At 54.1% G+C, this 27,783-nt stretch overlaps 1 protein-coding gene across 1 annotated transcript in view; it reads right to left on the minus strand.

Moving 5' to 3' along the window:
* The window catches only part of PITPNM3 (PITPNM family member 3), a 92,389-nt gene that overhangs the window by 2,518 nt on the left and 62,088 nt on the right, over positions 1-27,783 (minus strand). The window contains exons 9-23 of the mRNA XM_055579646.1: positions 21,498-21,574; positions 20,711-20,946; positions 17,342-17,531; positions 16,818-16,940; positions 16,000-16,184; positions 12,387-12,559; positions 10,975-11,145; positions 8,990-9,181; positions 8,286-8,434; positions 6,247-6,363; positions 3,607-3,723; positions 3,173-3,321; positions 2,740-2,889; positions 650-833; positions 108-236 (exon numbers count right to left, since the gene is read on the minus strand). Coding sequence (XP_055435621.1) covers positions 108-236; positions 650-833; positions 2,740-2,889; positions 3,173-3,321; positions 3,607-3,723; positions 6,247-6,363; positions 8,286-8,434; positions 8,990-9,181; positions 10,975-11,145; positions 12,387-12,559; positions 16,000-16,184; positions 16,818-16,940; positions 17,342-17,531; positions 20,711-20,946; positions 21,498-21,574 — 2,342 coding nt within the window. The remainder of the gene's footprint in view (positions 1-107; positions 237-649; positions 834-2,739; positions 2,890-3,172; positions 3,322-3,606; positions 3,724-6,246; positions 6,364-8,285; positions 8,435-8,989; positions 9,182-10,974; positions 11,146-12,386; positions 12,560-15,999; positions 16,185-16,817; positions 16,941-17,341; positions 17,532-20,710; positions 20,947-21,497; positions 21,575-27,783) is intronic.

Here is a 27,783-nt window from a genome sequence, read left to right on the forward strand (position 1 = left end):
ATGAGCAAGTGAAAGAACGAACAGATGACTGAATGAACAAACAATGGAATAAACCACCTTCTCCCTGTCTCTGCTTCTACCGGCCCCACACCCCCACCTCCACCCACCTGGCACTGGGTTTGGTACTTCTTGGTGGGCCGGCCCACAATGAAGATCTGGGAGGGCGGCAGGCCCAGCACGCTGTAGACGGAGATGTCCTTCGTGGAGCCGTAGGCTGCGCTGATTTTGATGAAACACTGAAACACAGGGCAGCTGATGGGGGCGGGGGCAGTGCATCCGCCACGAAGGATTCCTAGATGTACCCCCGGGGATCACTGGTGGGGAGCCCTTTTTCTTCACACAGACAGACTCCAAGTCACTGGTCCACCTTGCATCAGGGGCCACCCCCTGCAGTGGCCTCCCCTTCCTAAACCTCACTGTTCTCATCCATCAGTGGAGATGGAGGAGATACACACCTCGCTGGGCAGTAAAAGGACCGATGAGATGCACGTGAATGTGCTTTGCCAACTGGGCATCCGCTTGGACAGTCGGAGCATGTGGGGTAAAGGAGGGGCTCCCCCCAGGTTGAGGGAGGAGGAGGGGCCGAGGAGGAGAGTGGCCGAGGACTCACCCCTCCCCAGCCGAAGTCCCTCCCCCGCCGGACGCTCACCTCCTGCATCAGGTTGCGCAGGAAGATGGCCTTCTGCCGCAGCGGGTCGTGTACCAGCCCGTCGGAGAAGAAGATCATGCCCTGGGGGAAGTTGTGCTGGGACAGCCATGACACCACCCGCTGCTTCTGCATGTCCGGCCGCCCCGTGATGTAGAGGATCATGTAGCCCAGGTCCTGCCAGTGCCTAGGGAGAGGATATTTCAGGGTCCAGCCCTCGCCCAGTGCAAGCTACCCACTGCCCAGCAGCCCACACTCCCTGCTTTCCTCCCTACCCCCAAGAAGCTGGAGGAACTGTTCCAGGGCATGGTAGGGGAAAACAAGGGGGACCCAGAAATTCACACCCCAAGTTGAGCCCCGTGAGTCCCAGCCATCCCCCCCAGATGGCCACAGGTGCCAACCGCATGCCCACAGCCCAGCTGGTCCCCCCCCCACCTCCGCCCTCTCTGCTTGGGTCCCCTTCTCCCTGATGCCACTGCCATCACTCAAGTTTCTGGAGCCAGAGACAAGCCACTTAGATTTCTCCCTTTCCCTCCATCTCCCCACCAGTCAGCAAGGCTTTGATTCTACCAGGCAGCATCTTCACTCCACCCTCTCACTTTAACTCCACTTCTAAGCCTCAGCTCAGGCCTATTGAACTGGTCCCCAAGAACTCCCAGGACCGCTATTGGTCCACTTTTGGCATGCTGATGATTCAGAGTCCTGGAGAACAGTTTCTTGTGCCCATGACTTATTTTCTTCCACTGGACTGTGAGTTTCCTCCAACTAGGAGCTCTTTCTGCATCAGTCCCAGAGCATAGAGCCTGGCCCAGAACCGGCCTCGGAAGACTGGAGGGAGGCAGACAGGAAGGGAGGAACTCAAGTGGTACCTCTTTTGTTTTTCTCTTGGCAAAATCCTTTTGCACCTCTCTCCACAGTACAACAGCCCTGGGAGGTTGTTTCCAGCCACACTTCCCACCCTGTCCTAAACTGGCCTCTAACACCCAATGGCCCTGAACTTATCCCTACACATGGTCTGTTCTTCCCTGTCCTTCTCACCTTCTTGGCCTATCAAATTCAGTCCTGTATTTTCTTCCTTTTGCCTTTCTGTTTGTGCTCATCTTTGTACAGTGGCATGGATTGAAATATATATGCACCTGTCCTTCAAGGGCTGACTCAAATGCCACCTCTCCCAGGAAGCCTGCTCTGCTTTCTCCAATCAGCTATAAAAAGTCCAGTCTCTTGATTGGAACCGTGTGTTAGCTAGTCTCGAAAGAAGGGCCCCCCAGTGAGCCACATGTCCCAGCAGTCACACCTTTATGTGTTCCCTTCCTCTTTGAAACTGGGCTGATCCTGGGATTAGCTTGGAACTAATAGAACAAGTGTAGTGGGAAAGACACTGAATCCCAAGACTGGGTACTAAGAAGGCTTGTAGCTTCCAGCTGGGTATCTGGGAACCATAGTAGGCCAGTTACCAGCAGGGAAGCCCATCATCAGGTACCAAGTCTGGCTAGTCTGAGATCACCCAGGCTGGCCACCTGGAGCAGCCACATGGAGAGAGAAAAAGACAGACCCCAGCCAAGGAACAAGATACATGAGTTCATCACCCATCTTGAACATCTTGAACATCCAGCCCTTAGATGACCCCCAGCCCAGACCACAATCTGACTGCCATTTCTGGAGAGGCCGCCTCTAAGAACCTCCCAGCAGAACCCAATCAATCCACGGAACGATGTCATAGAATAATAAACTACTATCATAAGTCACTAAAAATGAGACATTTGCTCCATGACGATTGGTAATCAGAACATAACAATTTTATCCTGATTGGGATCTGAATGCAAGAGACCCGTCCTGATTCACTGCACAGAATGCTCTGACGGTGTTAGGCTAAATGGAGAGAGGGAGGCAGGGAGGAACAGAAGGCTGGAAGGTGGTGGAGCTTCTCAAGAACCCTCAGTATATTACTCCTGCAGGTGAAGCTAGGACTCCTGGCTCCCAGCCCAGAGACTAGTGGAATTCCTAGAGGAAACTAGAAAAACACAGCCCACCTCCTGCACAGCCACTGGTTCCTTCCCCAGAGGATATGTCCCCTGCCAGAAGGAAACACTCACCGGACAACGTCCACTGCCCCCGGCCGAACCTTGGGGTCACTTCCCATGATGGACACGCTGGCGGCAAAGGAGCCATCGATGCTGAAGACCACACACTCCATGCCCCGGGGCAGCACTGTGAGGTAGCTCATCGCGCAGGTCTGGTCGCCCCTGAAAGGTGCCCACCTGGGGGTTAGCTGTGCACTCAGGGTCAGGTGTCAGCCTGAGGCCAACATCAGCCCTTGGCCAGGGTCAGAGCTCAATAGGGGCCAGGATGAGAGAGAAGCCGGGTGGCACCTCCTGATGCTAAAGCTGTAACCACATCCATTTTCCTCTCTCCCAGCAGACAGGGATGGGGCCCAAGACAGCATCCCCAGGACCCCATCTTCTGAACAGGCCTGGAAGGGCCATGGAATTGGGTGAAACCACCGTGAGAATGTCCCCTGGGTCTGACCTGACGACCATCTTCACGGGGTAGACACCGACCCCCAGGCGCCGGGGCCGTGGCACGCTGTATGTGATGCGCCCACTGCTGTTGGTGATCTCTGTGTCCAGGTGCACCCAGCGGCCGGAGGACGGCTCTGCCATCACCAGGATGTCCACCTGCAGGAGGCGAGGGGGCCAGGGGACTCGCTGAAAGCCGGGGAGGGTGCTGGACTTGGGAGCTCTCTGCCAAGACCGCAGGGCTCGGGGTCCCCACTTGATGCTAGTTCCTGGCTCCCACCATCCCTTCTCTTTCCACTGCAGCCACACCGGCTTCTCCTAAGTGCCCAGTCCATCCCTCACTGACCCGGGTGAGCGTCTCCCACCTCGTGCAGCCAGCCCCTCCCCACAGCCCTCGGCCCAGGTGCCATCTGGTACCCAGGAAGGAGGGCCCAGCTTCTGTACCTTCTCGCCGGTCAGGGCCACCATGTCGAGGGGCCCGTACATGAACCTCCCCACCAGGACTTGGGGGCCATCTTCGGCAGCAATCACGTCATTGGCCCGGTGGTTGGCAGTGACATTCTGGAAGGACAGAAACCAGTTCAACCTCTGCAAGGGGACTTGACCTTGCTTTTGATTTGCATTGTCCTCAGGATGGGTTGGAGGATGGTCCCCTGTGAAATCTTGCCTTTCTTCCTTTATTAACCCCATTAAAGTTTCCAAGACATGTCCCCACAGAACCTCTGAAGAAAACAGGCCCTTAAAAACTTCACATCATCTCCAAGGAGTGCTAGACTCCCACAAATGAGCATCCTCTGCTCTTAACGCTCCCCATGGCCCGGAGGTAACAGCCAGTCCTCAGAGAGTGGCATCCTTCTAGAAGGCCAGGCTGGAAACTTTGGGTCACCGTCGCTTCTTCCTTCCACATCACGGCTCATATCCAGTAGCCATTAACCATCCGTCTTCACTTAGTGGGCGATTTAAATGTGAAGAGTAGAGAGAACCGTGTAGGAAGACTCGTGTGGCTGCAAACCAGTCACAGCCCTTCTGGCTCCCTTCTTCCTTTGCAGGATCCCCCACCCCACTCCTGCCCCACTCCAGATTATTCTGGAGCAATTCTGGACATCACATCATTTGTTTGTAACTATATCCCAGCATCCCCATCCTTCTTCATGTCTGGTTTCAATTCATTCCGCAGCTCCCAGCCGGGACCACCTACCACTCCCAGCCTGGCTTCAAGACCCCAGACCACTGAATTTTTACAAAACTGCCTACATCAGTGTCTCTGCCCACACCCCGGGCACCTCTCTCGTGGACTCTGCTAGTAGCATCTTAAAGGAGCCCCTGATTCAAAACACAGCCCCCACGGCAGATTCATTGTCTTTACGAAGCATAGAACTTTTAAGCTCCTGGCTCCAAATCCTGAGCCTGGCATCAAAACTTTGCTGGGAAACCATTTGAGTCCCCTCTCACGCTGCTGCCCTTGGAAGCCCAGTTGGTTCTTTCAGGTCAGGCTCTGCAGAGAGGCCTCAGGGCCTTCGCTCACATTGATTCCCCATCCCCCCCACCCCGTCTCTCCACAGCATCCCTGGTCCTCTGTCTCCACATTCTGCCCATCCACTATGACCTGACTCAGCTTCGTCTTCTCTAAGAAGCACTTGGGGACTCCCCAGACACAGTCTCTGCTGCTGCTGCTGCTGCTAAGTTGCTTCAGTCATGTCCGACTCTTCGCAACCCCATGGACTGCAGCCTACCAGGCTCCTCCATCCATGGGATTTTCCAGGCAAGACTACTGAAGTGGGCTGCCATTGCCTTCTCTGGACACAGTCTCTACCTTCTCTCAATTCCCACAGTATTTTAATTCAATAGTTCAACAAATATCTGTGGGTACCTCATCCCCGCTGGTCCCTGGGCTGGGCTCTGGGTATGTAGAGAGGAACCAGTCATGGACCCTGACCTGGAGACACTTAGTCAAGTGAGGAATTCAGGCCCCCTAACAAGAATTCTGATGGCAGAAGATTCCATTTATGGAAATAAACACATAGAAAGATGCCATAAAACGAAACTGAGTACTGTCACAAGCCACAACGTGAATCAACCTTGAAAACATTATGCTCAGTGAAAGTAGCCAGACATAAAGGACTACATATTGTATGATTGCATTACATGAAATGCCCAGAATAAGTAAGCCTATAGACACAGAAAGTAGATTACTGGTTGCTCAGGGTTAGGGGTGGGAGTAAGGGGCTGCGGAGGGGGATAGTGGCTAAAGGGTAAGGGGTTTCTTTTGGAGGGATGAAAATGTTCTAAAATTAACTGTGATGATAGCTGCACACAGTTGTGACTATACTAAGACACACTGAACTGCATACTTTAAGTGGGTGAATTGTGTAAAGTGTGGTTATAGCTCAATAAAAATGTTTACCAAAAAAGAGCTGATTTATGGATCACCTTCTACCATTTAAGACTATTCTTGGGGTTCATGTCTGAGGCTCCCACAAGACTATAAATGCCCACCATAGCAGTGGCTGTGTCTGTATATTCTTGTGCTCCACTGCCTGCCCGAAGGCCAGGGACAAAGTGAACACGGATGATTGTTTGCTGAGTAAATGAACGTATGAGGACCGAACTCCTACTCATACTTCAATACCTTGCAAAGATGACACTTCTTCAGGGAAGCCCTGCACAGCTTACCCCGACAATCCTCCTCTTCCTAATCCGGGCCTCGCTCTGTGTCCTGGCAAATGCCACCCCAGGCTGTGAGCCCCATGGTTGTGGGGAGAACTCTTTCTGACTCATGTGCACATCTACAGAGGCCTGGCATACAGCTCCATATTTGGCATCTCACCTCCATCTTCAGTGCCCTGGACCTGCACCCATGGTGCTCCTGTGGAGCCAGGCCCCAGGGAACCAGCTCCTCCATCTCATCTGCTCCATACCCCCACCCCACCTCTACAGAAATCCTGGGGGCCTCGTCTAAGCATGAATCCCAGCATGTATCAGCATGGAGCTCTAACCCAAGCCCTTCCTGGCCATGTGGATGGGCCATGGGGCCCATCCCCTGGGGACAGCCCCAACCCATAGGTGCCTCCGACAAGCACATACCCGCAGCTTGACCTGGGTCCTCTTACGAAGCCACTTCTCGCGGGGGTTGGCAGGGCTCAGTGCCGCGGGGTCCAGGCCAGCGCTCTCCTTGACGTTCACACTCTCATAGCGCATCACCTGATCAACAGCCCAGCAGGACTCCGGGTCAGGCCGTCTGGACACCCCCGCCTCCTCCCCCTGGTGTCAGGGCCCTCCAGCTTACAGCCAGGCCCTTCTCCAAGCCTCCCCACCTCCCAGCCTGGGACCCTCAGGGCAGCCTTTCTGCCCACCTGTCCTGACAGCTGGGGCCAGACCACTGTCTCTCAAATGCTCCGCCCTGGGAGCAGCCCCTGCTCTCGATACCCCAACCTAGGAACCACCTGGGTCTGTACCCATTCTCTGCCTTCCCCCTGCCCCCGTCATGGTGGGTGACCATTATCAAAGGCCAGCTGGAGCCCTGGTCCCAGCTCCACCCACCTGCTCAAGAACATGATGGAGCAAGCTCCCCTGTCAACCCTGCATCACGGGTTAGCCCCTCACTGCTGGCTCATTCTCCTTAGCGTCTAAATTAGCATCCCGACTCCTTAGCATCTCATAGAGACTTTGCTGGTGGTCCAGTGGTTAAGGCTCTGCACTTCCAGTGTAGGGGCTGTGAGTTTGATCCCTAGTCAGGGAACTAACATCCCTCATGCCACACGGCTTGATCAAAAAAAAAAAAAAAGAAACCAAATAGTTTTTTTTTGTTTTTTTTGTTTTTTTTTTTCAAAACTCTAATAAATAAATAGTAAACATGTGCTCTGGTGCCTCTTTCTAGGATCCCTCTCCAACAACCATCACACGTCCCTGATCTCCTTGATAGTAACAGATCACAAAAGACTTAGCCTGCACTATCTCCCCTTCCTCACTGCTGCCTCTCCTCCCCCAACTCCAGGCAGGCTTCTGACCCTGTGGCTCCACTGAAGCCATTCCTGCCAAGGCCCCGTGACCTCCATCCGGCCCAGCTCAGAGGCCCCCTCCCATCTATCCACTCTGATCCACCTCTGACCTCAAGGGATGTCCTCCTCTATTTCTTTCAGTGGCTCCTCCTCTCTCCCCAGAGGGGCTCCAGGACTCCTCCCTGAACTTCTCTATCTGCAGTGACTCCCTCAATCTGTGATATTGTGATTTATAATAAGAAGTAAATGTTTCGTCTTTGTCCAGCTTCAGGCACAAAGCTCCTAAAATCCTTGGAATTTCCTTAAGCGAGAGGTACAAAGGTGTCTTTTGTTATGTTAGTGAGGTGAGTTGCACCACGCCTTAGAATGGGGCTAGTTGCCAGGAGAACCCATGGCCATGATTTAATCAATCGAATCTATGTAACGAAGGCTCCATAAAAACCCAAAAGGATGGGGTTCAGAGAGCTTCCAGGTTGGTAAGGCGTGGAGCTCTGGGGACAGTGGCGCCCTCTGAGAGGGCATGGAAAACCCAACTCCTTTCCCCATACCCTGTCCTTTGCATCTCTTCCATCTAGCTGTTCCTGAGTTAAATCTTTTATGTGCCCAGTCACTTCAGTCATAACTGACTCTCTGCAACCCCATAGACTGTAGCCTGCCAGACACCTCTGTCCATGGGATTCTCCAGGCAAGAAGAACACTGAAGTGGATTGCCATGCCCTCCTCCAAGGGATCTTCCCAACCCAGGGATCGAACCCGCATCTCTTGTGTCTCCACCTTCTTGGCCGTGGAGGGTGCATGCAATCCAGCCCCCACCTCCCAGGCTCTCTCTCAGTCACTGGCCTCTCTGCTCCGCCTATTTTACAAATGAGGACACTGAGACCCACAGGAGAACAGGCGTGATGACTCCAATCTCCAAGTTGAAACATGGGCACATTCTCCTACATGGCATCTATTTAATTGTCTAGAAAGTGCCATGACATTGACCAGAAGTCATATTCCTTATGAAAACGGTTGTCTGTCCAGGTCACTCCCCGCTCCACTTGCCATGCTCCAGTGTCCAGTGTGACCGGCAAGGCAAGCATCTTCTCCCTGGAGGCAGGGCCCTCCCAGGCAGGGGCGGCATACCTGTCTCAGGATGAAGGCCACCACGTCTGTGGACTCCCAGTAGCTGGCGTGGAAGAGGTGGGGCAGGGCCACGGTGGGGAAGGCTGTGAGGACGTCAGGGCAGTACAGGGCGTAGTCGATGCGCTTGGAGCCCCACCACTTGGCTGTGACTATGGATCCGAGAGGGAGGTGAGGACTGAGTGGCCTGCCCCAGGACCTTGACCCAAGAGGCAGTGCATGTGGGACCCCCAGGGTGCAGATCCAGTGGTGGACATGCCACTAGGGACACGAATTTGGAGCCAGAGCACTCAGCTCAAAATGAGCTCTAGGACATGTGCCAGTCTTTCCCCAGCTTCAACGACCCCTCAGTCCCCTCACCCACCCAACCGGCCTCCAGGTCACATGCTGCAAACTGATCCCCAGAACGAGGGCCGGATCCACAGACATATAGAGTCTCACCCCAGGGTTGCTGGTCAGAGGGACTCCAGTGGGGAAACTGAACGTTGGGATTAGGGCTCTGGCTGAGGTCAGAGCTCAGACCACCGTCAGAGGTCAGGACCCCTGTCCAGGTCAGAGGTCACAGTTCTTTCTGAGATCAGAGCTCAGTCTAGATGTCCTGTTCCCCTCCTCCGCGGTCCTCAACAGCCCTGGCAGGGAACCAGTGCCCACCTGGAGGAAGCCCCTCTCCCGCGAATCCAGGTGGGGCCCAGGAGACCCTCACTCACTGCGGGAGGCACCCACGGGGGCCAAGCTGTCCGAGGACTCCGAGCTCTCACTGGAGCTGCCCTGGCTGATCCTCCGTGCCTGGCGCTGGGATCTCAGGGCCTGAGGGGGTGAGGCGGGGGCATCCAGAAGCGGCGGGCTCCCCCAGGAGCTGCCCTCCAGGAAGAGGGCACTGTGGGTATGCAGGGCATCAGCTGGAGGGGGAATTTCACAGTCAAGTCTGCATGGTGGTAGTTTAGTCACTAAGTCATGTCCAACTCTTGCAACTCCATGGACTGTAGCCCTCCAGGCTCCTCTATCCATGGGATTCTCTAGGCACAAATACTGGAGTGGGTTGCCATTTCCTTCTCCAGGGGATCTTCCCACCCCAGGGATCGAACCCTGGTCTCCTGCATTGAAACAGATTCTTTACCAACTGAGCTGTGAGGGAAGCCCAAAATAGAGGACAGCATGCCTGAACAGGGACTTGAACCCTGGACCCTCAGATTAAAGTCTGATGCTCTACCAACTGAGCTACTTAGCCCCACCTCAAGGCCAAGTGGTGGGTCTCAAATGGAGCTGCCCGGGCAGTGCCAGCCCCATGCTGGGTGGGAGTCTGGGCACCTGGGGAGGAGCCCACACCTCTCATTCTGGGACCTGACCAGGACCCCTTCACCAGGTACCCGTTGGTTTCACATCCTCCAAGCCATGGGTTATGCAGGCACAAGTCAGGGTCCCAACCGTCACTCCAACCCCAACAGAGCTGCCGAGGGCGCCTCTGGGATACTGCACCCAAAGCCCCAGCTGAGGTCACAGGTGACAACCATGTGCTTTGTAGCACACTCCTCTCAGCCTCGGAGGATTGCGGCTGAGCCCGGACATAAATGAGCCTGGGGGCAAGGGCGCCCTCTGGGGGCAGGAGGATGCCCTGACCAGAGACCGGCACATTTTAGGATGCCTTTCTCCCTGGTGACTCAGAAGGTAAAGAATCTGCCTGTAATGCGGGAGACCTGGGTTTGACCCCTGGGTTGGGGAAGATTCTCTGGAGAAGGGAATGGCTGCCCACTCCAGTATTCTTGCCTGGAGAATTCCATGGACAGAGGAGCCTGGAGGGCTATAGTCCACGGGGTCGCAAAGTTGGACACGATTGAGTGACTTTCATTTTTCTATCTATAGAACCCGTCTATTAATAAAAACTCCTGACAAAACAGGACTTTGGAAATTAAGTTTCCTTTGAGATGGGGTGGAAAGGGGTAAGCTGGGTTTAAATCCTGAATGAGACACACGCACGGCAGCACACCACCCCCCCACCCCACCCCCACCCCCCGACTCCAATCTGGCCCAAATCTCTGAACAGGGTCTGGCTAAACTTTCAAGGCTCTGATCTCCAAGCCCTGACTGTCCATCCCAGGCCTCCCCTTGGCCTCACCCCAGTCCATGCCCAGCTCACCCCACGTGAGCCCCATAGGCCACTGGCCCTCTCCCAATCCACCTCCCTTGCTCCTGCTGCTCCTCCACCCAGAAGATCCCTCAAACCCCACCCTCTAGCTCTTCTCCACCTGTACAAATGCCTTGGTTGAAGACCCCCTCTTCCAAGAAGCCCACCAGGGTGACCCACTCCCTGACCTGCACCTCTAGAGTCCAGGCACTGGGCATAACACTGAGTGTGGATCCCAAACTTGCAATCAGGCCTGACATCTCAGTATTACGCAGCCAGTATTACGCTGGCCCCAGACACAGGAGCTAATCAGGGGGCAGAGCCCAAAGATGCCTCCTGCAGAGCAGGAGCTCACACAGGTGGGCTGCTCCAAAGGCAGGTGAGTCAGAGGTCTTCCTGTCCACGCCACCCCCCACTCCCCCAAAAGTACACAGACTTTGTTCAGGTGAGTCTAGCCACTCTGACATCTGACAGCTTGGAGGGGCTGGACCAGAGAGGGTGGCCCTAGGGCACCACCTGCATGGAGCCCAGCCTCCAGCTCAGCACACTCTGACACCCCCGAGAGCTTACCAAGGAGGAGGGGCTGTCCGTCGCCCAGTGGGAACCTCTGATAGCGGGGCACGCTGACAGGTGGCACCAGGTGGAACTTGGGCTCCAGCAGTGGTTCAAGCCGGGAGGCGGAGGGGTCTGCGCAGTGGAAGAAGCTGTAGACCTGACTGCAGGCGGGACGTACCTGGAAACCTTGGGGGGTGGGGGGAGGACACACAGGAAGCCCCTTGAACACCTGCTGCCTTGGTCCTAGGAGGCGCCCTCAACTGCAACTTTGAGAAACCTACTCCTTTGCTCAAGAACCTGCCATGGCTCCCTGCTACCAACAGAATCAAAGCCACTTGGTTCAGCTTAACCCTCAAGGCCTTGCCGACCTGCCCCACTCGGAAGCCCCACTGTAGGCACCCAGCACGGGGGCCATGATGGACAGCTGCTTTCCATTCTCTGTGCCTTTGCTCAAGCTCCCCCTGCTCTTAGCAGGATGTCCTCCACTGTTTCCATTGATCAAACTCATTTCAATTCTGGCTGTCACTTAGTTGCTACCTGATCTATGAAGCAGACCTAGGGTCCTTCATTCAGGATCAGCTGCCTCTTTCTTCTGCCCCGCTCAATTCCCAGACCTAGGGTAGTAAGTAAACTTAGTTTGTCAGAGCGGGCCGAACACTTCTCCCATTGACCAGCAGGTGTCTCCACTGAGGCCTCATCGCACCATCTCGCCGCCCTGTCCGTCTCAGGGCACTGGACCGTCCCGCATCCCGGGAACCCTAGGTTTCCTTAGCAACGTTAACCACAGCTGTGGGATTCTGCCTGTTTCCCCTACTTCTATCAGAGCCCCTCCACTCCCGACTTTGTATCTGTGATCAACAGTCGTAGTGCAGTTTGTTGGTAAGCTTTGGGACAAAAGAATTTGGAGGATCCCTGATCCATTGTGCTCCCAGGGGCCTCCAGCCTCTTATATCCTCAGAGTCACTGCTAAACCATCTTCTGGTGCAAATCACCTCTGGAAGTATATCAGAGGAATGGGGAAAGGCATTCAAGGCTGTGGGGACCTTGCAAGCAGAGGCACTGAGGTGGAGGGGGCGTATCTGCAGGGGGCAGTAAGACCGACCTGGCTGCAAGGGGCCTACCTGGGTATTGGGGAAGGAGCGGGTGGGTACAGTAGGGTTTCTCTTCCCAGAAAGCATGATAACCAGGCAACGGGGCCTGTGGTAGGGAGTGAAATCCACCAGGGGCTGCCTCACCTGGCCCCATCGGGGAAGTTGCCCCACTCTCCCTCCTGCCTCCACCCCTTTCTTCTTCTTCCTCTTTTTCCTCTCTTTCCATCTACCCCCAATTCTCTGGTCTCCCCACCCCTACTCTCCCCAGTTCCATGTCCTGACACAGTGGCCTAGTGACTCAAAGGCATCTCAGGCCCCAGCCAGCATCACACCCACCATCCAGTCCGGGCAGCACCGTCCTCCGCATGGCCAGGACCAGGCCCAGGGGTGAGCCGAAGAGGAAGAAGTCGGACACCTCAAAATCCAAGCGGCCCAGGCTGACCTCGGGGACCTGGGGGCCCGCGGCCGCTGGGGAATCGGCTTCGTCCTTCAGCACGCTGGAGTGGATGCTGGCCCAGGGAGGAAGACAGGGGAGTGCAGGTTAGGGGGCGGGGGACTGAGCATACAGAAGGCTGAGAGCCGAAGAATCGATGCTTTCAAACTGCGGTGCTGGAGAAGACTCTTGAGAGTTCCTTGGACAGCAAGGAGATCAAACCAGTCAATCCTAAAGGAAGTCAACCCTGAATATTCATTGGAAGGACTGATGCTGATGCTCCAGTACTTTGGGTACCTGATGTGGAAAAGACCCTGATGCTGGGCAAGACTGAGGGCAGGAGGAGAAGGGGGCGACAGAGGATGAGATGGTTGGATGGCATTACCGACTCAATGGACACGAGTTTGAACAAACTCTGGGAGATGGTGAAGGACAGGGAAGCCTGGTGTGCTGCAGTCCATGGGGTCGCAAAGAGTCAGACTTGACTGAGCAACTGAACAACAACAAGCACGCAGGAGTGAGCACCTAGCAGGCAGCCTGACGTCTGAGTTGCAGCACTCAGTGCTCGATCTCTGTGGCAGGACTCGGCCCGGGACCCACTTGCCTGATCACCAACACAAATTGGTGACCATCTCAGCATCTGCCACCAAGGCCTGGCCAACATTTGGCTAAGGCAGGAGTCAGCCAACTTTTCCTGTAAAGGGCCAGATGGTAAATATTTCAGATTTTGGGGTCCATATTGCCTCCATCACATCTACTTCACACTGCTGCATGGCACTCGGGTGATACGTGAATAAACCCGTGTGACTGTGATCCAGTAAAACAATCTTCCTTAAAACGGACCTAGCACCTGAAACCTAAGCCTCCTGCCCCATCGTGCTGGTCTTGTGATGGCCACACTGTGAATTCCTGCCCAACAGAGAAGCCCAGCCTGGCCGGACAGCTGGGCGACATCGGTCCTGCCAGGATGAGGGCTTTCGTGGTAACTCGTGTTCCAGGCAACCTGCAGACACAGATGCAAACAGCTTGGTTTTTCCTCCCCTCCAGCTCACAGAGGAAACTGAGCTTAAAGAGAAAAACAGGAGCCACACAGAATTCCAATGGTTCCCATCCCCGGCACCCGTTGCCTCAAAGAGCTCAAGTTGATGTGCAGACCCAGAGCAGGCTGCCAAAAATAGGCAGGAAAACTGGGGACCTCCCGAAACTTTCAGCTGCATTCAGGTACCACTCAGGGTTTCAGAAAATCCAGTGGCACACGATCTATGAATACATTTTTGTTATTGTGTAGTCGCTAAGTCCCAGCCAATTCTTTTGCAACCCCATGGACTGTAGCCCGCCAGGCTCCTCTGTCCATGGGATTTCCCAGGCAAGAATACTGGAGTGGGTTGCCATTTCCTTCTCCAGAGGATCTGCCCAAACCAGAGACTGAACCTGCGTCTCCTGCATTGCAGGCAGATCCTTTACCACTGAGCCACCTGGGAAGCCCCATGAATTCATTAATGGAATGCAAATTCCACCAAAATATGCAAGTTGGAGGAAAAAGGGAATTTTAGAAATAACCTTCGAAATGTGTGCCAGTCCCCCATCACCTGTGGGCGAGGGTCTGGGCAGTGGAATCTGAATCCCCACACACCCTCTGCCTCTTGCAATGGGAGCATCTTGCAGTGAGAATGACGACCCTGCTGTTTAACAATTCATATTTCATGTACAGCGTGGTCCCTAAACACATACCAACTACTTAATTGCCAGAGAAACAGCCATCTGTCCCTGCACCAGTGGGAAGAGCTGGCTGCACTGGACCAGCCACTGAGAGCCTCCAACTTCACGTCACTCTCCAAATGTGGGGCTTTCTTAAAGGATTTTTCAAGGATAAACCAGAAATGTTAGGATTTTACCCTGCAACCTGACTTGAAATGTAGCTGCTTCTCTCAAGAATAATCTTTAAGAGGGCCTTTGAATAGTCGGAGATTTCAATATGTAGAGCCTTTGACCTAATAATTCTTCCTCCAGGAACCCATCTGAATAAAATAGCCCTAATACATACCTAAACATTTATGCACAAAGATGTTTCCGGACTGCTGTTTATAATCATAAAGAATTGGAAAAAAAAAGCCAAAGTGTCCAGTTACTGGGACTGTACAAGATATCATCCATTCACTTATTAAAACATTATTAAGAATATTTATCAGAATATTTATATTAAGAATATTTTTCATTATATGGTGAAAGACCATAATATAAGAGTTTTGTTCTTTTTTTCTCTAAGTAAACCTACAGGCAAATCTTCCTTGGTGACTCAGACAGTAAAGAAATTGCCGGCAATGCAGGAGCCCTGGATTCAATCCCTGGGTCAGGAAAATCCCCTGCAGAAGGAAATGGCAACCCACTCCAGTCTTCTTGCCTGGAGAATCCCATGGACAGAGAAGCCTGGCAGGCTACAGTCCATGGGATCGCAAACACATGACTGAGCTCTCAGACATGACTGAGCGACTAACACTTTCACTTTCACAAGCACAGCATGTAAAAAATATACTGAAAGGAATTAATACTCCAACATGTTAGCAGTGGTGAGAGGATACATTTTCCAAATGTTGTGCTGACCTGGTGCTATTTATCATTTGGGTAGAAAAGGAGGATGGGAGGAGAGAACTGAGGAGAAAGGGGAGAAGAAAAGAGGCATTTCTTCTCACTTGGCCTTATGTTCAATGCTCATATGAATCCTGAATAAATACTCATATGAATCCTGAATGAATGGTTGGATGGCATCACTCAATGGGCATGAGTTTGGGCAAACTCCAGGAGATGGTGAAGGACGGGAAAGCTTGGCACGCTGCGCAGTGCTTGGGGTCGGAAAGAGTCGGAAAGACTGAAGAACAACAGATTCATTTAACCAGTGTCCATTAACATACTTCTTCTAGAAGGTTAAAGGGTGGGCAGTTCCATGGAGGGACCGGGCTGGTCTTTGAATAAAGTGCATTGCTTTCGGCAGAATCTAACACGATGTTGTAAAGCGACTATACCCCAATTAAAAAAAAAAAAAAGGGTACTGGTGCCAGGCACTGGGAGATCCCGGCTCTCCCGTAACTGGTTGTGTGAGCCATGGAAAGTTCCTGACCTACCTGGCCTTTGCTGGCCCGTTTGAGAAATACCAAGAACACAATACTAAGAAATGTGAAGAAATACAAAACACACCTACTTCTGTTCTTTCACCAGATTCTTAAAACCATCAGTGAAGTAGGCTGGGCAGCATCTACCCTCTTGGTGAGACCAACTGTCCTATCTCTCTGCAAGTTGAGCGGGTGGGGTTGGCAGGCACAACGTGCAGAGTCCCCAGTCTCTGTGCAGGGTCCCTGGGGAGTGGCCTCAGTCCCAGCATTTCAGTGCTGGTCCCTGGGCCCCCCATAGAAAAACCTGGGGCATGTGACTGGTCACAGGCCTCCTAGATGACTGGGCCGAGGCTCTGTTCCCCTGGACGCTCTGCTGGAAGGCGGCAGGGCAGGCACAAGGAGCGGCTACCTTGATAAGAAGGCGTGATGCTGGGTGATGGCCTCGCAGTCATAGGTGGAGGAGTCGCTCTGCTTCCGTGGCAATGGCCGCTTGGGCTCTTCATCCTCCAAGGTGCTGGAGACGTCGATGCTGCTCTTGCTGAGCCGCTTGCTGCCCGCCAGGCCGCACTCCTCCTCCACCACCACCGGGGCGTCCTTGGGGGCCGAGCAGAGGACAGGAGGGCACTGCGGTCACTCTGGGGCCCCAGGACAAATGAACCCCCTTCTCCTAAGATGCAAGGGGCAGTACTTCTTCCAAAAGGAGCATGGGAGCCACAACACACACACACACAAAAACAACAGGATTTTAGGCACAGGGCTGTCCCCCAAGTCCAGAGGGCTCACTGGAGGAACTTCCCTGACCTTCCAGTGGTTAAGACTCTGCGCTTCCACTGCAGGGAGCACCAGTTCGATCCCTGGTTGGGGAACTAAGATCCTACTGCCACATGGCCCAAAAAAACCCAGAAAATTTCTTGAACTGAATTTAAAAAATGAAAATACAAAATATCAACTTATTAAAATTATTTAAAAAAAAAAAAGGTCTCAGTGATCCAGTGGGACTCTGAAGAGCTCTCTGGGGACCTGATGCTAAATGAGCCTTCTCTGAGCTCCAGTTTCCTCACCTGTGATAGTAATCTCCCACCACTCTTGCAGGATTGTGAACACTTTGTAACCCGGATGTCACAGCACCAACCAGGGCTAACACTGCTCCCCCACGAGAGGCCCTGCTCCCCGGGGCGGGGGGCTCCCACGGACATCCCCTCCCCCACCCCACCATCTGGCCCGAACCTGGGTGCTGCTGAAGCTCCCCTTCCGGCTGCTGCTGCCAGGGCTGTCACCCGTGGGCCCCGCGCTGTAGCAGATGGCATCGAAGGCCAGGAGGCCCCCGACACAGTCCCCGATGAGACACACCTGCAGAAGGCAGAGCTGGGACTGCGGGCCTGCCCACCGCCGCCCCCTTGCCCCACACCCAGCCAGGGTGCAGGCAGCCGGTCCACAGGGGAACAAGGAGCCTGTCCCAGGGAGGCACTGAGAGTCCCAACATGGGGACGGGAGGGTCCGCTTGAGGATGGGAACCAGGCTACAGTCAGGGTCAGACTTGGGTCACAGATCAGCATGGGCTGATAATCAGAACTCAGGTGTTGGCCTCAGTTTTCCTATCTGTAAAATGAGGACAGACCCAAAGATCTCAAAAGCCTCTTAGGATGTCAGAAGCTAGGGCTGCAGAGCAGCCTGATCTAGATCCTTCTGGCAGGTCCCAACATCTCTCCCGGCAGGGACCAGGTCAGGGAGGTGAGGGCAGGCTGTCCTACCTGCCCACTGAAGCCAATCCCATCGGGGGATTTGAGGAACTCCGCATACACCTGGTTGGCTCGCTCGATGACAGTGGCAACCGCATCCTGGTACTGTGGGGAGGAGATGGCCAATAGGGGCAGGGCGGCCAGAGGGACGTGGTCCTGGCTGTTGCTGAGACAGCCCACGTCGTGGCTGAATGGGTTCAGGCTGCAGACAAGAGGCCAAGGTAAGTCCACCTGGGACCAGGCAGGAGGGTGGGCTTGGAGTTGTGGACAGGGCGAGAGAGAGCACATGCTGACCAGAAATTGGGCCCTGGGGTCAGGGCTGTTGAGGAGGACCCAGGCAGGAGACAAAGCCCCAGCAGTGAATCCCAGCATGGGGGGAGTGGCTAGCCTGTGAGGAACCCCTGTGTGTCCATCCCGTGCCAGCCATCGTGTGGCCCCTGGAGTCTCCCACGACAGAAGGGCTCTCTGCCCACCTCAAAGGACACACCAGTTATGGAGGAGGCCACTGGTGTGGGTCAGAATGGGGGTATGTCAGGACTTCCCCAGTGGTCCATTGGTTAAGCCTTCATGCTTCCACTGCAGAGTTCAATCCCTGGTGGGAAACTAAGATCCCATATCCATGCATGCTAAGTCGGTTCAGTCGTGTCCGACTCTTTGCAACACTATGGACTGTAGCCTGCCAGGCTTCTCTGTCCATGGGATTCTCCAGGCAAGAAGACTGGAGTGGGTTGCCATGCCCTCCTCCAGGGGATCTTCCCCAACCAGAAATCGAACCCCCATCTCTTGTGTCTCCTGCATTGGCAGATGGGTTCTTTACCACTAGTGCCACCTGGCAGCCAAAAGGGGGTGGGAACATGTCATCATGGCAGACTTCCTGGAGGAGGTGAGGTTTGATCTATGACTCAAGGAAGTTTTTAGGGAAGCTAGAAAGAGGAAAGACGGTGTGCCAGGCATAGGGCTCACACACCAGCCATGCGCCTGCATGTATGGTATCATGTCTGTCTTTCTAGGGAGGGGATCCAGAGCCTTCATGGGCTTTACAGAAAGGTCTGTGACCCCAGAAAGGACTGAGAGAGCCTGTCCTGCAGCATCCCCCAACAAGTGGACTGACTGTCAGCTCCTGCATGGGCTCCCTCACTTCTCTGCCCCCCTCTCTCTGGGCAGCTCAGCCTCATCTGGGACCAGCTCCCAGTGGCCCGTGCCTGCCTGCACCCTCACCCGTCCTACCTCTGTCCCCAGGGGCATTGGGCCCAGTTGGCTGGGAGGTTCAGCAGAGGGGGGCACTGTACACCCCCTCCCCAGAGCCTGCCCTTCCCCCAGAGCCCAAGCTCGGGCTGACCCAGGACCCAACACTGATCCCAGTGGGAGTCTGACGGAGACTGCGGAAGGTGACAGGGTGCTGGGCACCCTGGGCAGGTGACAAAGAGCCCCCGCTGCGCAAGGCCAGCCTGACAGCCATTCCTCATCTCCAAAAAATCACAAATTAGAGGAAACAGCCCTCAATTGCAGCCGGAGAGATTTTAATTATCTGAGAAAGAGCTCCCTCCCAGCAGTGATTAGGGCTGATTGATGGCCCAGGCAAGATGCTGCCTGGGGGAGCACTGGGCTCCCACTTGCTGGCCCCTCCAGTGTCCCTGGGCCATTTGTCTTCCTGGAGATCGGGCCTGGACTGGGTGACCCAGCTCTGGAGGTCAGATATCCTGGGGGCGAGGGGGTTGCTGAGGGACTGAGATTGATTGTTAAGGAACACAATTAACTCCGACTGTTGGAGTGTGACAGAGTCTTCATTCAACTCAGCTTCCCAAACCCGCTGCCGAGCCAAAGCCCAGAGGGAGTCAAGATGCAGATTCCAGGGCTCCTCCCCTCCAGATTCAGACGCCCCAGGGGGAGGCCTACCGCCTAGCAGTTTAACAAAAATCACACCCGGGATCTGGGCCATTAACCACGTTGGGGAAATACATTTTCCTTCCTGAGTTAATCTCCTTCCTTCCAGCTCTGATAGAGATCTGCCCAGCCCGAGTTCTGGGAACACAGACGAATCTCAAAGGCAGAGGAGACTTTCCTTTCTCTCTCAGAGGGGACATGTGAGACCCCTGCACGTCCTCTCCGTGCTCCCACCCACCAACCAGCAAAGCTGAGCCCTTCTCCTTACAGCCACACTTGACGCAGAGCCCCTTCTCCATCTCCCTAGGGAGTTGGCACCAGGCTGGGGGTCCCTTTCTACCTTCCCCAAGGGGGTTCTTCTTTGCAGAGGCTGTGAAAGAGGGTAAAGGCCAGGACAGAGGCGCCATTGGCCTCCCTCTCACTGCACTACAGAAAGTTCCCGGCTCCAGTCCCAGCCATCTACCACACACACTAGGCACTGCTCTGTAGGTGCATCCAGGGCTCCCGACTGGCTCCAGGCACCCCCTCAACAGGAAGGGCATCTGGGGAGCACTTGGCTCCTGGATCATTGGACAGGGTCTCCCATGGGCCCCCAGGTCCTGAGGGCCCCCGGTTTCTCAGACTGTCCTGCAGAGTTTCCAGGGCAGGTTTGGATGAGGAGCCAAGGCCCTGAGAGCATGCTGCCTCACTTCCAGCCAGTGGGGTTCCCTTCTCCCACCCCGGCCCACTGTCCATCAATGGACAGTGCTCCTACGAGGATGGTGATGCGAGTCCCAGCCCATCCCTGTGCCCTACCATGTGCTTCACCCATTCTAGCACACAGAATCCTCACAAAAACTCTAAGACATGGTTGATATACCATGATCATCCCCACTTTACAGATGAGGAAATAGACAGGGAGAGGTTAAATAACTTCCTGCCCTTCCCACCCCACCCCCCACCCGGGTCACAGAGCTGGAACTCAAGCTCAGGATGACTGAAGAGCCCACACCCCTTACCAGATTACGCTACTCTCAAAGCACACCCCAAAATCACCTCCTCCAGGAAGCCTCCTTGGCCTTCTCTCTGAGTGTCCACAACGCCGTGTGCCACCTCGATCTCTACTGGCTCTGACTGTGTGGCTCAAGAGTGGGGCTGGCTGGCTTTGACTCCTGGGTCCCTGCGTAACCCTGGAGGAAACTGCTTAACTTCTCAATGCCTCAGCTTCATTATCTGGGCCAACAAGATCAGGGCCTGCTGAGCACAGCAAGGGAGTCTGAGCTATCTATTGTGGGGCACCAGCGCCACCCAGTCCCAGGAAGAAGAGAATTTGGTGCGTGTTAATCCCTTTAGATTCTTGCTGATCATTTTCCTCCGGTGATGCTCATGGTCAGTCAGGATCTGACATCCCAGGGAGGCCTTGGAAGGCACCCACCTGCCCATGTGGCAGGGGCAGCCCCTCTGCTTAGGCACCCCCGACCCGGCCCAGCCAGCCCAAACAAGCAGAAAGGAACTCACTTGGAGACAAGCGAGAAAGCCTCCGAGCAGATGGCGGGACAGGGGACGAACTTGACGAGGATGTGGCCCAGGGCTGCGGGGAAGTGGGCGCGCATGACCTTCTCCAGCACGGAGCTGAAGGTGTGGATGTCGGCCACCTTGCAGGATGGGTCCCCCGAGCCCGTGTCCAGGACATTCCCCCCGTGCAGCACCAGCAGGAGGACGTGCGTCTTGCAGGAGCGCTGCGGGCAGCCTTCCTGAGGAGGACATCAATCAGGATAGAGAGAGACAGGCAGTGGGGTGGGGAGGGAAGGCAGGGGACACACAGAGAACCACACACACACAGGGGACTCTGATGGCACCTCCTGTGCGTTCAGAGTGAGGGGTATGGGCTGACAGGAGGGCAAGCCCCTCTGTGTTAGTGTGGGATGAGTCCCAAAAGGCTCTTCTTATTTGTACGGGGTCCTGGAAGCCCAAAGAAGGACAGTGTGTGTTTGGTCGCTCAAGTGTATCCGACTTGTAGCCCACCAGACTCCTCTGTCCATGGGATTCTCCAGGCAAGAATACTGGCATGGATTGCCATTTCCTTCTCCAGGGGATCTTCCCGACCCAGAGATCGAAACCCTGTCTCGTGCACTGGCCGGTGGCTTCTTTACCAGGGAAGCCCAGAGAGGGACAGAGACCAGCACCAGGTCACACAGAAAGTCCAGTGAGGAGCTGGGTGAAGACTGGCTGGCCTGTCTACCGGCTAGCGACTCTTCCTAGCTTTCTGACCCCAGAGGTGGCCCAGACATCCCCAGAAACCCACCTCATTGTCTTCATGGATCTCGATGCTTCCTTGGGCTGGGAACCTCTGTCTTCTCAAGGAAACCCGGTACAGTTCTCCTGTAGGGCGGGGAATGGAGGACTCAGCATCTCAGGCCTCCCTCACAGAGACTGGACACTCCCTGGGCCCTGGCTGGCCCATGGCCTGGGCTCCCAGGAGAACTGGAATGATAGCATCCGGAGCTTGGGAGGGCCACGCCACCTAGCCCCCACTTCCTACATCAACACAACCTAAAACCTTTCTCCTCCTCGGGAAAGGGAGGCCGGCAGGGAGGCCGGACATGATGAGGTCCCTGAGGCCAGGAGGGGTGTCCCAGAAGGGAACTCTCCTGCTCTTTCTTCCTCTCCCAGTAACTTCAGCAGCAGGATGAGTGTCATCTCGTGACTCCCAGATACAGATGGAAACTTGGACCAAGCATTCTCTGAAAATAGCTAGAGATGCTGGATAAAATACTTTTTAAAGATCTGGTTGAAGCTCTCAAAGTGACTGAAAAGCCTTAAATGATGGGACCCTGGTCCTGGGGAGGTGGAGCCTCCGAGAGGCAAAGCCAGCGTCTAGGACCACACGTGCTGTCACCCACGAGCTTCGGGGCCAACCACTGCCAAGACTCTTTCCTTGCTTCTCTCAGCAGCCACCCCCTCCCCCAGGAAGCACTTCTGAGCATCCAGCCCTGCCTGAGCTCCTGCTCCTCTATGTACGTGCAGGATTCTGTACACGAGAGCTGTGGACCAAATCTGGCCCGCCATCTGTTTTTGTAAATAAAGTTTTATTGGGACACAGCCAGCTCTTTCATTTATGTATTGTCTGTGGCTGCCTGTGCCACAGTGGCAGAGTTAACTGGTCATCACAGAGTCCTTACAGTCGGCAAAGGATTATCTGACCCCTTACAGAACAGTTTGTCTGATCTAACACCCACATTTCTGAAAGCCACTGCGCTGGACTCTCAGGTGGAGAGAGGCCTTTAATACATCCAATGGCCCCCTCACGGCCCACCCAGTGACGCCAGCCACACAGAAATCCTCACCGCCTCTCCTTTCTCCCCATGAGAAGGGTACTGTTTCCTCTGTGTGGCTGAACCACATGGTTGGACTGTGAGCCACTTGTTTGCCTCCAATGACTGGGAACTCACTCACCGCTAAAGCAGCAGGTTCTAGACAGGATGGCCCTCTCTCCTTCCCACCCCGCCCCCACCCCCTGTTGTGAGACTGCAGCACCCACTAGGAATCACGTCTGGGGAGCGGCCTGCCCAGGGGCTTTGTGGGCAACCCTCTGGTGGGTGTGGGTGAGATCCCTGGCCAACACGTTTCTGAGTCAACAACATCTCAGCCGTTTCTGGCCCCAGGGGAGGGCGCTTCTGCAAAGAATTCCAAGTGAGAAGCTTTGCTTAGCAGGAAGTGCATTTCTGAAATATTGTGTCCTCACGGACACAACTCTGGTCTAAGGGTAACTGCTTTATGAGCTTGGAGCTGCTGCCCAAACAGACAGGAAATCGTTTCCCTGATGATGGAGGGGGTTGCCTTGAAGGAGGAAGAAAAAAAACTTGTTTTGAGGCTGGACTCTGCCCAGCACTTACTCAGGCTCCTTCAGTGGCTCAGGCTCTTCTCCCTTATTTCTAACATCCTGTAGACCTTGCCCTGGGCTGGGCTAAAAGAGGCCTGCACCCCGTCTTCAGGACAGGATCATAATAAAAGACACCAGTAAAGGGCACATTTTTATTGAGCACTTATTATGTTCCAGGCATTATGAGCTTTACAGGTACCATCTCATATAGCCCCCGCAGTTAGCCTCTGAGCTGTGGTCCTCTTCGTATTAGCCCCATTTTACAGATGAGAAGACTGAGGCCCCAACAACCAAGATCACTTGCCCCAAACCACACAACTAATTAAGACTGAGCGAGCTACTCCACACTTAGTGGAAGACGATGCTTGACAAAGTGGTTCCCCTCCCATCCCCCTGACCTCCATAGGAACTTCCCAATGAGGCAGTATGACAATCTCCTTTCTGCAGGAGAAAAACACAGAAGCACAAAATGTTAAGTGACACCTTGAAGACCGAAGTCCCCAAGACCTCTTCCCACTGCACTTGAAACAGTCTGCTAGGGGGAAACCCCAAGAAGGGACGCTGACGGTCACTTCCCCAGGATGAAGCGACCATGCTTCGTAGTGCGTGCATCCTTGTGCGTGCAGCTCTGGGGCAGGTGGACCAGGAGGAACCAGAAGCTGGGCAGAGCTGAGGTCACGGGCGGGAAGCCTGGGAGACCCCTAACTTCTGGGGCTGGGAGAGACCTAGCTGGGACCGTGGACTTTGGAGCCAGAATGCCTGAATACGAATGTAGGCCCTTTTTTTTTTTTTTTTTTCAATTTATTTATATTTTTTTTGGCTGCACCAAATGTTTGATGCAGCATTCAGGCTTCTCTTATGAAACATGGGTTTTAGAGCTCACAGGTTCAATAGTTGTGGCACTCGGGCTAAGTTGCCCCACAGTACATAGGATCTGGGTTCCATAACCAGTGATTAAACCCATGTCCCCTTCATTGAAAGGTGGATTCTTAACCATTGGACCCCAAGGGAAGTCCCCAAATGTAGGTTCTTACCAGCTGTGAGTTCTGTGCCTCAGTTTCCTCATCTGGAATATGGGCACAATAATAGAAGCTACCTTATAGAGTGGATGATGAGGATAAAGGAACCCATATATACAAAGTGCTTAGGACAGGGCATGGAACATGGTAAGTGCTATATAAGTGTTAGTAGTTGTTTATTATTATTATTACTATGATCCAGGGTGCATCGGGGTGGGTGGGTGAGGCACAGAGCCAGGGCCACAGCTGACACAATGGGGCCAGAAGCTGATGGGGACAATCACGCCTCCACACTCCTGCCCTGCCCCCAAGTCCCTCCCTGAGACCTGGCAGGCTCCCCAGCCTCACTGGGCTGGATGCCTGCTTGCAGTGTGATTACAGAATTAAATACTGTGATTGCCACAAATTACCATGGCGAGGCTATAAATAAGTTGCAGGGAAGACATGAGGGTCCTGCCATCTCCTGGGCACCATGCCCTGCGTTAGGTGGGGACCGCATCCTGTACCCTCGCTGATTACACAGACTCAGAGCACCTGCATCCTTGATCTTCCTGTGGTCAGCTCCCTTGGGGCCCACATGATGCTCTGGGCATCAATCCATGCTGAGTCCTGGACGCAAACAGTGCTGAGGCAGGTCCTGGCTCAGAGGAGACAAGAGACCAGCAGGGGTGCCCCCAGCATCCCTCAACCCTTCTCTAGCTGAGGGGAAGAGCCTGACCCCCACAAGCTGTCTGAAGACAGAGACTTGCTTCCTTTTAACGCACTAAAGTCAGAGAGGCTTTGCTCTAGGAGAGGGGAGGAGGGTGGACTTCGCCTGCCAGATCTGGATCCTGGCCCCTTGAGAGCTGACTAACAGGAGCAGAGTTTCCCCATCTCCAGTCTTAGAAGAGAACTCTGTAGACAAGCTGAAGGGCAGTTTAGTACCCGTGTGCTGGTATCTTGCCCACAAGGGTTCTGCTCCTCTAAGAACCAGACATTCCTACCACAATGAGTGAGGCCACAGGCTCTGAATCACTCAGAGACACAGCTCTCACTCTTCCATGCCTTTGCTCATCCTGACCCTCTGCCTGGTAAGGCCTTCCTCCTCTGCAGACCAGCAAACTCCTACCTAACCTTCAAGACCCCACCCAATTGTCACCACCTCTGGAAAGCTTTCTGAGATCTACTCGGAGATGGTTATCTCACAGTGTGCCTGGTGGGGCCTGGCTTGTTGCTGTGAGATTACTTGTCTATTTCCTCATCAGACTATGGACCACTTGAGAGCAGGGCTTATCAGTGGTCATGGCATTTTTGTGAAAACTTATTGCAAGTGAAGATCCCAGGGTGCACATGACCTAGGAGACATCTCTATGCTATCGGCCCCCTAGGAGAAATCAGGATCAAGGGAGCATCATCCACTGGGAGGTACATTCCTTGGAAGTCCCCAGAGGAGTGCTATCAGGGAACTTCTGGGAATTCTAGAGCAGTCTGGCCTGGGCCTTATCACTCTGCCCCTAAAGGCTGCCCCAGAGCCACTGGTGACAAGAGCTGGCGGCAGGGGTTCCTGGGTGGTGGGAAGCCACATGGACTTCGTTGTCAGGCTGCTTGTTTCTTCCCACTTCCTGTTCATTTCTGTTTGCAATGCCTTACTCAGGCCGTGCCCAGATTTGGGGCGGGGTGAGCCCACAGCTGTTTTTGTGACAACGTTTTGTGATGAGCTCTGAGGCAAGCCAGCTACTGCCATGCCTGTGCTCGGCACCCTTGCCAGCTCTGGCACCCGGACCAGTGGCCCACCCAGCTCACCATGGCTCCTCCTGTCAGTTGAAGAATAGAGGCTATTTTTGCTTAATCACAACCTTGGAAAGGCACAAATCGTGATCATCCCTTCTAATTACCAATGTGCCGCACTGCTCTCGAGACAAAAGCCAAGGTCGTCACCCACACGCTCGGCACCCTAAGCAGAGTGTCACCCAGGTTGGCCGAAGACTCCGTCTCCATCTCTCTTGCCATCCGCGACTGGGGACCCACAAGGAGTAGATGCTGGCAGTGTCCCCAGGCTAAAGCTGACCACTGAATTTTACCCTCCTTCTACCAGCCCTGACAGTCGCCCTGTCTCTCTCTTAAGTCACCCCCCAGGGTCAACTGAACAGAACTAGACCCAGCTTGAGACCACATGGCACGTTCTGAGACATGTCTGCAAAAATACCTAATCCTTTAGAGCACATTGAAGCACATGCATGGGCAAACACACACATGTGTTTCTGGATGAGCCCAATGGCTTGGCTGTCCCACTCATGTGGGAGACAGGAGCTAGATCTAGAAATGTCTGGGAATATCTAGAGCTTCATTCAGCAGCAAGCAGGAGGTTCAGACCACGGCCCCAACCCACCCCCTCCCCAGGGAGACCCACATGGAGAAGGGCACACACGCAGGATACGGACATAGAGTTCTAGGATGGGAAACGTACGCCCTAGTCAGAGGGTGACCTTGAGCACTCTCCCCACCATTGCAAAATGAGAGGGTAGGACTACATTCCCTCTATTTTTAAAAGCTTTTTTTTTTTTAATGTGGACCATTTAATAAGTCTTTATTGAATTTGTTACAATATTGCTTCTGTTTTATGTTTTGGTTTTTGGGGTATGAGGCATGTGGAATCTCAGCTCCCCGAGCAAGGATCAAACCCACACCACCTGCATTGGAAGGTGAAGTCTTAACCACTGGGCCACCAGGGAAGTCGCCTGTGTTCCCTCTTAAGAGTCAGGCAGTCGGAGATTGCATGAGTCCAAGCGTGCTGTGTGAGCTCAAGCATCCATGCCCAGCAGAATAATACCCTTGGACCCTAATGAGACCTGCAGGCAGGATGGGTGAGTTGCTTTGAGGGACCTTAGAGGAAGGAAGAGGAACCAGAACATGGCAGGTGGCAGATGTCACCTGGATTTTCAAAGTGGTTGATTGCACCTAGGGAGTGTCATGTCAAATTCCAGACAAGATCTATTGCAAATTAAAAAAACAAGTGTTTGGGGGGCCATTAGAAAAGGAAGCAATGGCCCCCAGAGCTCTGATAGGGTCACTTGGACCTCTCTGGCCAACCCCATCTCATTGCTTGTGGGGTGGGGTCACTGGACTGGGAACCCGAGCAAGCACCAAGGGCTTAGGGCATCTTGGGGAGGAGGGACTCTGGCAGATGACAAACCAGGTCGGGACCTTCGGCTCTCAAAGCAGCTCAAGGAGTGTGGGTTTGTGAATGGGGCCAGGACACGGATGGGACGGCGTGAAGCAGGGAAAAGAATGAGCCTCTCTTGGATAGTTTTAAAACTTTTTTGAAACAGTGAAATCTTTTGTCCAGTGCAATTTTCTTTAGGAGGCCAATTTGTAGAACATGTGAAAGTGGGCAGCTCTGGCTGAAGCAGGTTGGGGGGCCCAGAGCCCCACTTCCTTACTCTCCTCACCCTTGCCTTAGGCAACCACTGAGGGCTCCAGAGAACAATTAAAAAGCCACCGACCTTGTTCACCAGACAGACTTCAGGCCACTCTCCTCCCTGGTGCCCCATTCCTGGGCTTTATGCAAAATAGCAATCTAGGTGGAGGGGTGGGATGAAGGGTTAGAGGCCTGATAGTGGAAGAAAACACAGAGTGTTTATAAATGGTTTTCTCTGGATGGTGGGACAGTGTGTGATTTTTTTTAACTTTCTACTTTTCTCTGTTTTCCA

Source organism: Bubalus kerabau, chromosome 4 (genome assembly GCF_029407905.1).
Source record: "Bubalus kerabau isolate K-KA32 ecotype Philippines breed swamp buffalo chromosome 4, PCC_UOA_SB_1v2, whole genome shotgun sequence".
NCBI classification, from domain to species: domain Eukaryota; kingdom Metazoa; phylum Chordata; class Mammalia; order Artiodactyla; family Bovidae; genus Bubalus; species Bubalus kerabau.